The sequence below is a fragment of the Erinaceus europaeus genome, chromosome X, assembly GCF_950295315.1.
Source record: "Erinaceus europaeus chromosome X, mEriEur2.1, whole genome shotgun sequence".
NCBI lineage: Eukaryota > Metazoa > Chordata > Mammalia > Eulipotyphla > Erinaceidae > Erinaceus > Erinaceus europaeus.
This window is the reverse complement of record NC_080185.1, coordinates 88,399,653-88,411,845: the sequence shown is the minus strand read 5'-3', so window position 1 is coordinate 88,411,845 and position 12,193 is coordinate 88,399,653. Positions and strand designations below refer to the sequence as shown.

Genomic DNA, 12,193 nt, shown 5'->3' with positions numbered 1-12,193 from the left:
GGTGGGAGTTTGGCTTTTTTTTCTATTTAACTTTTTTTTCTCTTTATTTTTCTCATTGATGCCTTTATTATTATTTATTTTTCCCTGACCATTGCTTAGCTCTGGCTTATGATGATGCGGGGAATTAAACTTGGGACCACAGAGCACCTCAGGCATGAAAGTCTTCTGTATAAGCATTATGTTTGTCTCCCTGCTGCCTTATTCATGTCTTATTGTATAGTGTGTGTGTGTGTGTGTGTTTGTGTGTATGTTCGTGTGTGTGTAATAACAGTGCATTCTGAGCTAAAGGAAGACACAGCGTGATTAAATGAAAAGAGTGTAGTGTTTGGCAAGATACCAGCTTGAATTAGACACACCTGGTTGAGTACACACACTACCATGTGCAAGGACAGGGTTCAAGCCTCCAGTCCCCAACTGCAGGAGGAAAGCCTCACAAGCAGTGAAGCAGTGCTATAGTTCTCCTCTTCTCTTTATTTTTATTTTTATTTCACTGCTCTCTACCAGAGCAGTGCTTAGCTATGGTTTATGGTGTGAGAGAATGTTTCCTCCTTTCCCCTCCCCTCTCCTCCTCATTCCTCCTCCTCCTTCTCCTCCTCCTCCTCCTTCTCCTCTATCTATCTCCCCTTCCTCTCCTCTATCTATCTCCCCTTCCTATCTTAGCTACCTGGCAGAGGGGGGTTGAATTGTTATGTGGAAAACTGGGAAATGTTACAAATGTACAAACTACTGTATTTTACTGTTGATTATAAACCATTAATATCTCTCTCTCTCCCTCTCTCTCTCTCTCTCTCTCTCTATATATATATATATATATATATGTATGTATATATATATATATATATATATATATATATGCTGTATCTATCACAAAACATTTGAAAGAATTAAAATGGTGGGGTCTGGATCTTAGGGTCTAGATTAAAAAGTAGGGATATTAGCCTAAGTTGCAAAGGTGAATGGGAGAATTACCAGGAGAAAATTATGGAGATCATAATAAAGCCTCTTAAACTTTTGGCTGGGAGATTTTTTTTTTCTCCCTCCATCTTCTCTTTCCTGCTACATACAGGGATCTGGGTTCAACAGAAAGAGGTCTTTGTTCATTCTTACCTGCTGACTTCTGGTATACCACATTGCTGGTGGGATGCCAAGGGTCACTTCTCCATGTAGAGAGTTGAAAGGCCAGGTTCTCACCCTCCAGCAATAAACTCCAAGGACTGTTGAGTTCCTCCAGACTTTTCAGAACCCTTTGTGTTCCCCAAGCCTTCCTTTCTCTGCAGGAGCCTGTCAATTAGCTCTGGAAAAAAATAACCAAGCTTCTTTACCCTGTTCTTACCTCCCCCACCCAAACTTAATTGAGATATTAGGAAAAGAAACTTCCTTAGACTCCTCACATGTCAGAATGAAAGACTTGTTTTACTCTAACTCCATTAACAGAACATACTTCCTTTGCTATATCTCCACATTCCAAGTAATCCCCAAGGCCACCTTTAACAAAAATCAGGAATAAGAGCCAAGCTAATCAAAGCAGCAAACTACGATGGGACCCAGCTGTGCTCGGGGAGCGTTCAGTCATCAGAAATGCAACCCTTGACTCTGGATGGGTTATTAAAGATTTTCTTCAAGGTCAAAGAGAAGAATGTCCTGTGGCTTATCTCCAAGGCCTTTTCCTGAGGTGGGGTGTTGACTGGAAGCAGTTTAGCTTTTCTCTAGGCCAGGGGTATTAAGGGCACTGCTTTGAAAGGAACTGCTTTTATTTCTGATTGGCGAAGGTGTTGTGAAGTTGGCAACGTTTTTTTTTTTTTTTTTACCAGGGCACTGCTCAACTCTGGTTTATGATGGTTTTGGGTTTAAACCTGGGACTTTGGAGCCTCAGGCATGAGAGTCTCTTTGCATAACCATTATGATGCCCACTACCCTGCTCCCTTTCAATTTATCTGTCTTTATCCAAAATAAACAAAAAAATTAAATACCTGTACTTCTGGTTCCTTTATTCAGGAATAAGGTACCAGTTTTGAACTATATAACAAGAGCACATGAAACTGTGTTGGAATGGGCTCTGAGAGATAATTTCCCTTCACTTTTTTTTTAGGTTGAGACCACAGCTTCTGTGTGGTGGGTGATAGACTTGAACCTGGCTCACACACATAGCAAAGCAGTGCACTATCCAAGTGAGCTATTTGACCATGTCTCCCAGAGACTTACTGTGTCATAAAAGGGACATTGGAATTCACATAAAGTGGCTAAGAATTGACCAGCTTTTTTCTGCAACTGATATTATTGCTGGGGCTCAGTCTGCACCACGTGTCCCTCTATCATGCACGTTATTTGTCAGAGTCAAAAAGAGAGGGAGAGAAGCTAGAGGGAGAGACCCTTGGCACCACTGTTCCAGTGTTTGTGAAGTTGTAGAGACTAAGGTGCTGAACCGGGGCCCTTTTGCATATTAATAATTGTATACACTATTGGGTATATCACTGCTGGCCCCAGAATTTACCATTTTGTGGTTTTGTTCTCATAAAATTCTCTCAAGCTGGAACAAGGAAATCTAAATAAAATGACTCATAAGTCATCACACGTGGAGGAAGCAGATGCCATCCTGGTTCTAGATAATGCTTAGCCTCTGTGAACACTGGGGGTATGTGTGTTTGGTATTGGTGGTGGGCCAATGTTCAGGGGTAAAATAGTTTCTTCTGATTATGTTTAAGCTAGCATATCTTCAAACTCTTAACAAAGGCCAAGAAAACTGCATCCTTGGGATTAGAAGGGAGATGTATTGAGTTAAGTGTTTACCTTTGGGAGAAAAAGAGAGACCACAGAACAAATCTTTATTACAGCTTTAGACTAATCTGAGCACTTTGGGCTATATCCCTGTATCTGGGGTATTTTCAGAGTGCCAAAGAACCCCACAATAAGGTCCAGATACAAATCTAACACCGTTCCTAATCTAGGGAATTGGATTCATTTTTCTCCCTCAAGATTTATCTGATTAAGGAAACACACATTTTTTATTATTTTTTATTCATGCTTTTGCCCAGCTTGTTGGATACCGTGTTATCTACACAATCAAACTATGAAGATGTATTGGGAAACAACTGTGTAACATGTATGTAGTTCACTAGCCTGATGGTGGGGGTGTTTGGGCTGGGGTTGGACGATGCTGTGGGGGAATGGGGGTGGGGAATATGATGGAGAGGAGTTGACGGTTTTACAGGCTCACAGGTTAGCAAGCAGCCAGTCCAGAAGTTGTTTTCTGGCCATGTTTCCAACAGCCTCATCAAGTTGCCGTTCTTTGGCAAACTTCATGACCTCTTGAAGCAGGTCTCCTACGCTATAACCCTTCTCGGCTGCCTTAGCTGACACTTCTGGAAGCTGTGAAGGGAAGAGAAGTTAGTTACCTTGAGGCCTATCAGTGTTTGGAGACAGAACAAGATAAAGTGAAATAAGCTCTCTCTCCTTCCCAGCCCATGTATCTAGAATTACAATTAAGACTAGAGGCTGCTGACATGCTTTCTCTTTTTTATTGCTTTTTCTCTTTCCTTGACCCTCCTCTAGTAACAAGGAACCCTAATGCCAAAAGCATTTTCTTTTTGATCTTTAAAAACAAAACAAAACAAAAACCTCTGGAATCAATTATGCTCACTAACTTCTTCACCAGCTGCTGGAGTCTTCAGATAATCTGATTACTACATCAAGATTAAGAGTTGCCATTCCCCCACCTCCCTAAAACTGCATGAGATTATTAGTGGGGAAGATAACCTAGATAACTGAAAATAATTTGATGCAGTATTTTAGTTATCTGGACTCCATCCAGTGTAAGAAACAACACAGCTGTGTGTGGGCAGGTGCTTTGGGGGTGGTGTGTAGGCCAGTGCCAGGTGGAGGAGGCAAGATAATCCCCTAGAGGAGAAAAAGAGAGAAAGAAATACTCATAGGGAACTTGCAAGACCCCTGAGTCTGGAAAGGAGTTTTTTTTTCTCTCTTTCTTTTTAGTCCCCTAAAGGCCTTCAAACTCCAAGCAGAAAACTTTAAAAAATACTGTATGTTTTACCAAATTGTTACCAGTACCACTGTGGACTTAACTCTCATCCTCCTCCTCTTGAGGTGTGTTCATATGATGTCATAAAGTCAATCATGAAGTACAGGATGAAGACTATACTCAACAAAGCTGAACTGGTCTTGGGCACTAAACAGCATGCTATGTCCTTTTCAACCCTCTATTTCTTGTGTCTTGTTGTATTACTTACCTTCTCCAGTTGTCCATCATCATCGCCCATGAAGTACAGCATGGGAACGTTAAACTGGGATGCTGCAATCCACTGGAGGACAGCCTGGAGCTGCTTCTGCAAGCTACTCGTTGAGCACTGATTATTGACAATGACTTCAGGTCCAGGAGAGTCTTGATAGCCCTGTGACATCATGCCACCATGACATCTGGAACTGCCAGGATAGTAATTGGCATTATTTGCCATGGCTGCCTGTTCTTCTAACTCAGCGAGGGCAGCCCCATTGTTGCTATACTTAGCCATGATCAGACACAACTTCATCACAGATTCGACCAACTGATCTATGAATTGGCGGTTCATTTGCTTCATCCCACTGATAAAATCAAGATCTTGACTGTCCGGGCATGGTTCTTCGATTCGCTCAGGTCTTCTGGGCATGGTAGTTCCTCTGCTCACCTTGCCATCAGAGCGCTTGCTCTCACCTTCAGAGGAATCATCACAGCTAAAGGGGCTCTCACTGAGCAGTTTCTGAATCAGGGACAGAACCATGTTTGACATATCCAGTTTTTGGGAGTCCAATTGACTTTCCTTGGTACAGGTAGATGATCCAGAAGCTCCATGGGTTTCTTGATGTTTCATGGAGATAGTCTTGGCACTTTGGCCACTCCCACACTTTTCATATTGAGTACTGTGGCTCATGTAGCCCATGGAAGAACCAGGACAGTCATCTTCAAGTGTATCTTTGCCCTTGGCCTGCTGGGTCAGGTGATACTGGATCAGCATAAGGGCAGAGACAATTAAGTCCTTTGCCAATGAATCAGTGGAAGGACTGATCTTTTCTTTCCTTTCTTCTCTGCTGGTGCATGCTTTACCAACTGCCTTGCCTTGGTTTCCTTGCTTTTGATTCCACATGGTGAGGCTTTCCTTGAGAATGTGTTCACTGACTTTCTCGGCACTGGTCAATGACTTGCATGGATCTGGTTTGGCCTTGCATTTGTCTTTCCCCTTCATCTCGGCTTTCATGGCTGAGAATTCCAGACTTTGGTTTTTGCATTTGGGATCATGGGACCCAGCTTTCAAAGACGCATATGCCAGACTCTGAGATTTAGTCTCTTTCTTCTCACCGAGCAGAGCACTGACAAGGCGCTTCAGCATGGCTTCCATGATGTCAGCCGCATTTTGTTTTCCATGATTGAACAAATTCCTCTTGACAGCCGAGACAAAGTCGGAGTCAGTCATCAGAACCCCTGTGATGTTATGTAAATTCTTCATGCAGGAGTCAATCAGATCAGATACAATATCCTTGGTATGTTTCAACAACACTCTCTTCAGCACTACGCAGGCTGGAATCGGCTTCCCACAACTATGCACTTTCAAGGTCTTCATCACTGACACCATCATATCAGATGCCACCTGATTGGCGTAGACCATGAGCCCTTTGCTGATAGAATCTGCAAATTCCTTGCTATCTTTCTGGCACATCTGTTTCTCTGTACCCTTGTTTTTGTTGCACAGTTCACTGTACAGAAAAGCTTTCCGGCCACCCTCTCTACACTCTTCCCCATTGCCCCGCATTTCTGCAGAGGTCACTTCCACAGCATCGTGGGCCATTTCAGAAGCAATCTTGCTCACAGCACTGCGGGGGCTGTTTTTGCCTTTTTCCCCACAGGTGGGGTATATTGAGTGATGAAGACATTTGCTTCCACCTTCCAGCTTGTCCTTGATTTCTTTGCGGGCCATCTGGATGACCAAAGAAGATAACCGGTTGACATAAAAGGACAGGTCATCCATAGAACATTCACCATCAGGCGAGATGACTGCCCTCTGGCTACTGGGAGACTTAGCTGGAGGACTGGAAGGGCTCTGATTATTATTGGTATTTTTGGCGGCTGTCATTTCTAGACGTAGGTTGTGAGGTCCGTTGGCCAAATAGTCCATGTTCAATTGGTCAGCATAGACGCTGAAGCAGTTCCCAGATGCTAATTTGTGATAGTCGTCTTCCATATCTCCTACTTTGTGTTTACAACTAGAGGCTGAGGGGCTCAGTGCATGTTGGAAACCCAACGCATACTTCTGGAGGTCATTGAGAAGCCAGTTAAGGACACTTATGGGGTCGGAGGGAGCTTGTTTGAAAAGACACACAGATCCCTCTGTCTAAAAAAATAAAAGAAAACCTATCCATAAGAGTTTGGGTAGGTTACTTCTTTCCCTTATTTTATTTAAAAATATATTTTAAAGTGAACAGATTAAGAAGTTCACCTTTAGAATATGCAGGAAACACACATTGTACCTATTGATTATGTGTGTGTGTGTGTGTGTGTGTGTATGTGTGTGTGTGCATAGGGACAGGAACAAAAGCTCAGAGTACATTGATGCACTTGTCAACTTAATTATATACAAGTATAATTCTTGATTTTTCTGAGTATGTGCCCTTATCTCAAAGTGTCTATTGTGTGCACAATAGCAACTGTGAGGGTGATCATCTCTATAGATATGTGTCATCACTGTGTTATCAGTGTGTGAAGTGGGCCAGCATGTATGTGTATGTGCATATTTGTATGCAGTACATGTAACTGGCTACGTGTAAGCAGGTATAATTATGTGATGTCACAATATATATTGTGACTGTTTACTGCATAAGTCAACAGGTGATGCTACACTTTGTACATGTGATTATCAACATGAGTGTATTTTAAATGTATACCAACATGTGTGTATGTTTGTCAATCTCTGTAAATTTATATGGGGATTTGATTGTGATAGTGTGTTTGTCTGTCAGGATATGTTTCTATGCACTATGTCCACATTTTCGACTCAATACTCTTAAGACTCCAGAATAGTTTCCTACCCCCAACTGAACCCAAGACTCTAGAGGTCATTTTGTGACTGGTTTTTCCTTCCTTGGGGGCCACACTAATCACTATGAAGGTGTCTAGGGTCAGAGATATGTCTGATATAACAATAAATATCTGTGTCTGAATGAAAAATATTTGATTTTATTTTTTACTAATGCCAAATATGCTGTTCCCATACCAGTAACTTCAGAGTTGGTGGACTTTGGGGGTGGTTTGCCATGTGTTTTAATTCCTCCCCCAAACTAGAAGCCTTACAGAAATTAGGATAGAGGTTTCCCCTACTATTTGAAAGTAGAATTTTCCTATCTTGTATGATTTCATAGATCATCTTATTATCCTTGAATCTGGGAATTTTATAATTAATCTATATTATTCTTATTAATTTACATAGATGTTTTGGGGCATTCCCAGACTCAAAAAACAACCTACCAGTTCATACCAAATAGGAATGATCTACTTTATGATGGTGGGAGAGACTTGTATTTACACACTTAAAGTGATTGTGTATGCCACACTTAAAAGTGCTTCTCACTTTAAGTTACCCCAAAATTTCAGCCATCTTTTAGAAAACAAGGTGGCCAGGCAACTACAATTTGGGATTGTTTTGGGTTCTTTCTGCTCCATGTCTTTTGTTCTCCCTTTTTGTAACAATTGGCCAATGTGGGCCACAAAAGTCCATGAGCCATTAACAAACATTACAAAAGATCTTGCTCATAAACTTTGATGAGTATTATTAGGATAAGAACAGCAAGATTCTGTAATGTATACCATGGTGGTTACAGTTTAGAATATATGATTGCATATTTGAAAGTTGCTAAGATAGTAGACTAAAAATTAGTGAGATCACGTTTGAAGTAGGTCCCTAAAAGCAAACAAGGGCATTCTGAGCATGTGTGGTTAGTGACATTGTGAGATACCTGGGCTTACTTACCGTGACTCTGAATTTTGGTTTATGTACTCTAACATGTCATAGTACTCAAAGTTTTGGACCTGTCTGATGGGCATTATGTTAATATCACTGGACTCAAGACTTCTAAGACTCAGATCTGGATGCTGAAAATTTCAAAAGGGTTAATTCAGAAGCTAACTATACCTTAGACTGGTCTTGCTTCTCAGTATCCTTGATCACAATAATCTCTTTCTCTTCCAGATTCCCCAGGCTTAAGTCACCTGGACTGGAGCAAGTAGCATCCTATAGATTGAAAGGTGTAAGTCTTAGGAAAAGTTTTTTTTTTTTTTGAGACTTCTCTAAGCTGCCCAAAGGGCTACCACTTCAAAGTATTCATGTGATATCTGCTATTACTTTTTTCCTTTTAAGCTAGAAGTAGACTTGTGATGCCAGCTAGTCTTTAAAGAATGAGTTCATTTCCCTCTACAAAGGGAATGTTTCAAAGGTGTTTACAAAGCCATCAGTCTCAGGAATCATATTCCATCATTAATTGTTTAGACAGGGTTTTATTTGTAACCAATTTTTTTAACATGTTGTTTTCCTGTTCTTTAAGTTATTCAGTCCTACTTACTAGTGGCTTCAAAGCCTTCTGAAATAAGATTTGGTGTCAAGAACAAGAATCAAAGCTGAACCAGGAATCCTGGACTCATGAAAATGATGGTTTTTCACCTTGAGTTGCTGCCACTCCCCCCCCCCCCACCTTTCCACCTCCTCTCACCAATTTCCCTTCCTCCCGGAGGCACTGAAAAACCTTAGCAGTTGCCCACCCATTCCAACCCTGAGGGGAGAATACCCACCTTGGAGTCACTTTCTTCCACATTCAGGGTTGACACATCAACAAAACATATCTGCATCAAATTAGAAGAATGAATTTTTAAAAAGCTGTAGAGAAATAATTTCTCTTTCTGAGGAATGGCAATAGAACTTACCTTATAGGTTCTCTCGAGGATCAATTTTAGTGTGTATAAAACTTTCAGCAGAATGTCTGCACATAGTAAGTGTTCAAGAAATGTTATAAAGCTTCTTATTAGCTGGACAGAATCTAAGCATTATTAAATTTCTTTAATGAAATACCAGTCAAATACGCCCCCAACACAATATTCACATTTGTCGTGGATACTAAGAAGAGAGGTGACTTATCTAACTGGCAGAAACTCAAAAGGTGGAACATATATCAGAATTTGGATTTCACTGGCTCCCAGTATAGAGCACTTTCTGCTACACTTTGTGTGGTATTTATTATTATTTTTATTTAGTATATTTTTATTATTGGTGACACAGAAGATTGTAGGGAGCACATGGAAAAACTATTTAGATGGGACACTTAAAAAAAAAGAATAGGAAAGCTTTCAAGGGAGGAGATGGGATACAGAGTTCTGGTGGTGGGAATTGTGTGTGGAATTATATCCCTCCTATCCTATAGTCTTGTCAATATTTCCATTTTATAAATAAAAATTTTTTTTTTAAAGTTTATTAGAATATCACAACTGTGGTATTGCTTAGTGTGAGGGTAATTTTTTTTTAATCACACCTGTGGTATTGCTTAGTGAGGGTAATTTTTTTTTTAAATGTAAGTAAATTTAAAAATCAATGTAAGGAGAAAAAACTAGAAGCCAGATCCTCCACCTTCTTCACCTCATAAAGAGTGTTGATAAAAAGAAAAAAGACAAAAAGAATTTTAACCCATACTTCCAAAAAGGGATAAATAGGAAAGCTTCCAATGGAGGGGATGGGGTACAGAACTCTGGTGGTTGAACTGTATGGAATTGTACCCCTGTTACCTTACAACCTTGTTAATCATTATTAAATCACTAATATAATATTTAAAAATCAGTGTGAAATACACATTAAGTAGTTAAGAGTGTGACTGGTGCTTGCAAATGGTCTAAAACTGTGAAGATACCACTTTAAGTCTGGGAAACAACAGTGAGTATTTTGTCCTCCTAAAGGGAGTCCCACTTGAGTGTAACTTACTAGTAACTAGGTGACATTATGACTTAAGAGGTGTGAGGTAGTAGAGGCTGGTAACTAGGCAACCACCATCCCTCCTTTCCCGCGGATTCCAGCCCCACCCTCCCCTTGCTTCTCCTCCCTCCCCCAGCCCCTCCCTCCCTCTGCCCCTCCCTCCCCCAGTGCCTCAGCAAGTGACCTCATTCCTCATCCAGCTTCTCCCTTGGTTTCTTTGTGACGTATATTCATCCCAGCCCCCCCCCCCCCACACACACACACCGCCCCGAATTTACTGAGCTTGGTTGCCTAGAGATATCACGTTCTCAGTCTCCATTAATTTATCTTGGGATCCGAATTATCTACAACTATCCCTCAATCCTTTCAACTTCTAGAAATGAGCTGTTTAGAATCTTACCACTTTCCGGTCCTGATCTTGCTGCCCTGTTGGACTGTAGAGATCTACCTTGCACACGCCTCTGCGGCTGTGTAACCAGTCAATATCGTCAGACATCTGGAAAAAGAAATATGAAAGGCTAATATCTTTTATTTAAAAAAAACAGGCTTAGTTTGGATAAGACTCTCCGAAGGGTTTCCATATATCCCATTTCTATGTTTCATTTAGGTTTAGGCTAAGAACTGTTGGAGGCACTCTGAAACCTTTGAACTTGAGGATCAGGCTCCCTATTGTTTTTAATTTAAAAAATTATCAATGATTTAATGGTTCACAAGATTATAAGATGACAGGGATATAACTTCATATCAAGGCCACCAACCAATCTTTTAGTACAATCCACAGTCTTCTTTAATTGTTTAATGTTTGGACCCATGGTATCTTATTGATGGGAAAATACCAGCCAAGGAAAATGACAGGCTGGGAAACGAATTTAAAAGGAGATCTAGAAACTGTAGAGATTCAATTTAACAATTCTACCCAACTCTGATAACAATCTTATTTGTCTTCTGTTTTCTTACTCCACTTTGGTGCACCTTCAAAGAGCCATTACTCTCCCTTAACTAACTTTTAGAGAATGCCAGTTCAAGGAGTCTCTCAGTACATTAAAAAAGTAAATAGTTGTTAACACTTATCACACAGGATCACTGGAATAGAATAAGATAAGTACCAATAAGCCTGTGCTTTAAACATGTATGATCCCAATTAGAAGTATCTGAATGTTAAGAAAAGCTCAGTCTAATAATCCCGATCTCATAAACTCAGGATTAATTTTGTCTTTTAAGAAGAAATTGTCTTTGTTAACATCCTCTGAACCACACACTCTCCCCCCACCTCCCACCCCAGCCTAGAACTAAAAATAAAAAATAAGTAGCAGAAACCACTCATCTAAATTCAGAAAGACAGTTCAAAGTTCAGTAACTTGTTTAACCAAGGCTTGAATTTATTTTTCAAAGTTAACTTCTAAATCAATCTTCCCTCCTTTCCCCTATCCTCCCTCCCTCCTTCCTTCCCTTTTTATCTTTCCTTCTCTTTTCCTTATTATCCTTTCCCCTCTTCTCCTTTATTCCCTCCTCTCCCTCCTTCCCACTTTCCTTCTTCCCTATCCCCTCTCACGTTTTGATAACTTTCACATTCTTACCCTTTACTACCCCAATATATATATATAGATAGATAGATAGATAGATAGATAGACAGACAGATAGATATAGATTTTTCCCTTCAAGAACTTCAACAAATTCACAGAAAAGTTTTTGAGGAAAAAGCACCTTATAATCTTAGAATAAATTTTCTTTTCTTCTTTTTTTTTTTTTTTTTAAGATCTAGGTATTAGTAACTTAGAAAAACAGGAGGATGATTAGACATCCTTCATCTGGTTTGGGTACAGTCCCAGTACAAATCCTAAAGAATTATTAAACAAAATGTATAAATCCAATACCTTGATAATGGAGTTAATTTTAGACTTTCGGTTCAACTGTGCCACCCAGAAGAAAGATGTGGCCCTTTAGATGGAACCGGGCAGTGCCAAGTTCTTGGGCACCTGAAGCTGGCTGCTACCCCCGTCAGCTGTTGGACGAGACTGAGGGCCAGGCTTTCCCCCACAGCCTCTGACCCTTGGGTATGTTTGTTAGGTCATAATGGCAAAAACTTAGCAACCTGGGTCAAGGCGTGGCAGCCTTGAAGACTCAGCAGCTCTTTACTCAAAAGCACATCAGACTACTGTAGGAAAATTTAATTGGTCACTGGCTTACAAAATGGTGTCAATAAA

The 12,193-nt window shown here is 40.5% G+C and overlaps 1 protein-coding gene across 1 annotated transcript; it reads right to left on the bottom strand.

Moving 5' to 3' along the window:
- Window positions 1–3,119: 3,119 nt before the first annotated feature.
- On the bottom strand, window positions 3,120–11,985 carry AKAP4 (A-kinase anchoring protein 4). The gene is made up of 6 exons (XM_007533914.2): window positions 11,864–11,985; window positions 10,390–10,485; window positions 8,822–8,872; window positions 8,169–8,267; window positions 4,242–6,374; window positions 3,120–3,366 (listed from the first exon to the last, which is right to left on the bottom strand). Exons 2-6 carry the CDS (start codon window positions 10,483–10,485, stop codon window positions 3,211–3,213), a joined length of 2,535 nt encoding a protein of 844 aa, XP_007533976.1. The 5' UTR covers window positions 11,864–11,985; the 3' UTR covers window positions 3,120–3,210.
- Between the last annotated feature and the right edge of the window lie 208 nt (window positions 11,986–12,193).

What these genes read in the sequence shown, in the direction of transcription:
- AKAP4 (XM_007533914.2), bottom strand. Translation starts at nt 10,485, where the DNA reads ATGTCTGACGATATTGACTGGTTACACAGCCGCAGAGGCGTGTGCAAG. An exon ending in AAGATCAGGACCGGAAAGTG is followed by an intron (nt 8,873 to 10,389) that starts GTAAGATTCTAA and finishes AATTTGATGCAG; the next exon opens with ATATGTTTTGTTGATGTGTC. An exon ending in ATGATGGACAACTGGAGAAG is followed by an intron (nt 3,367 to 4,241) that starts GTAAGTAATACA and finishes TTCCCTTCACAG; the next exon opens with CTTCCAGAAGTGTCAGCTAA.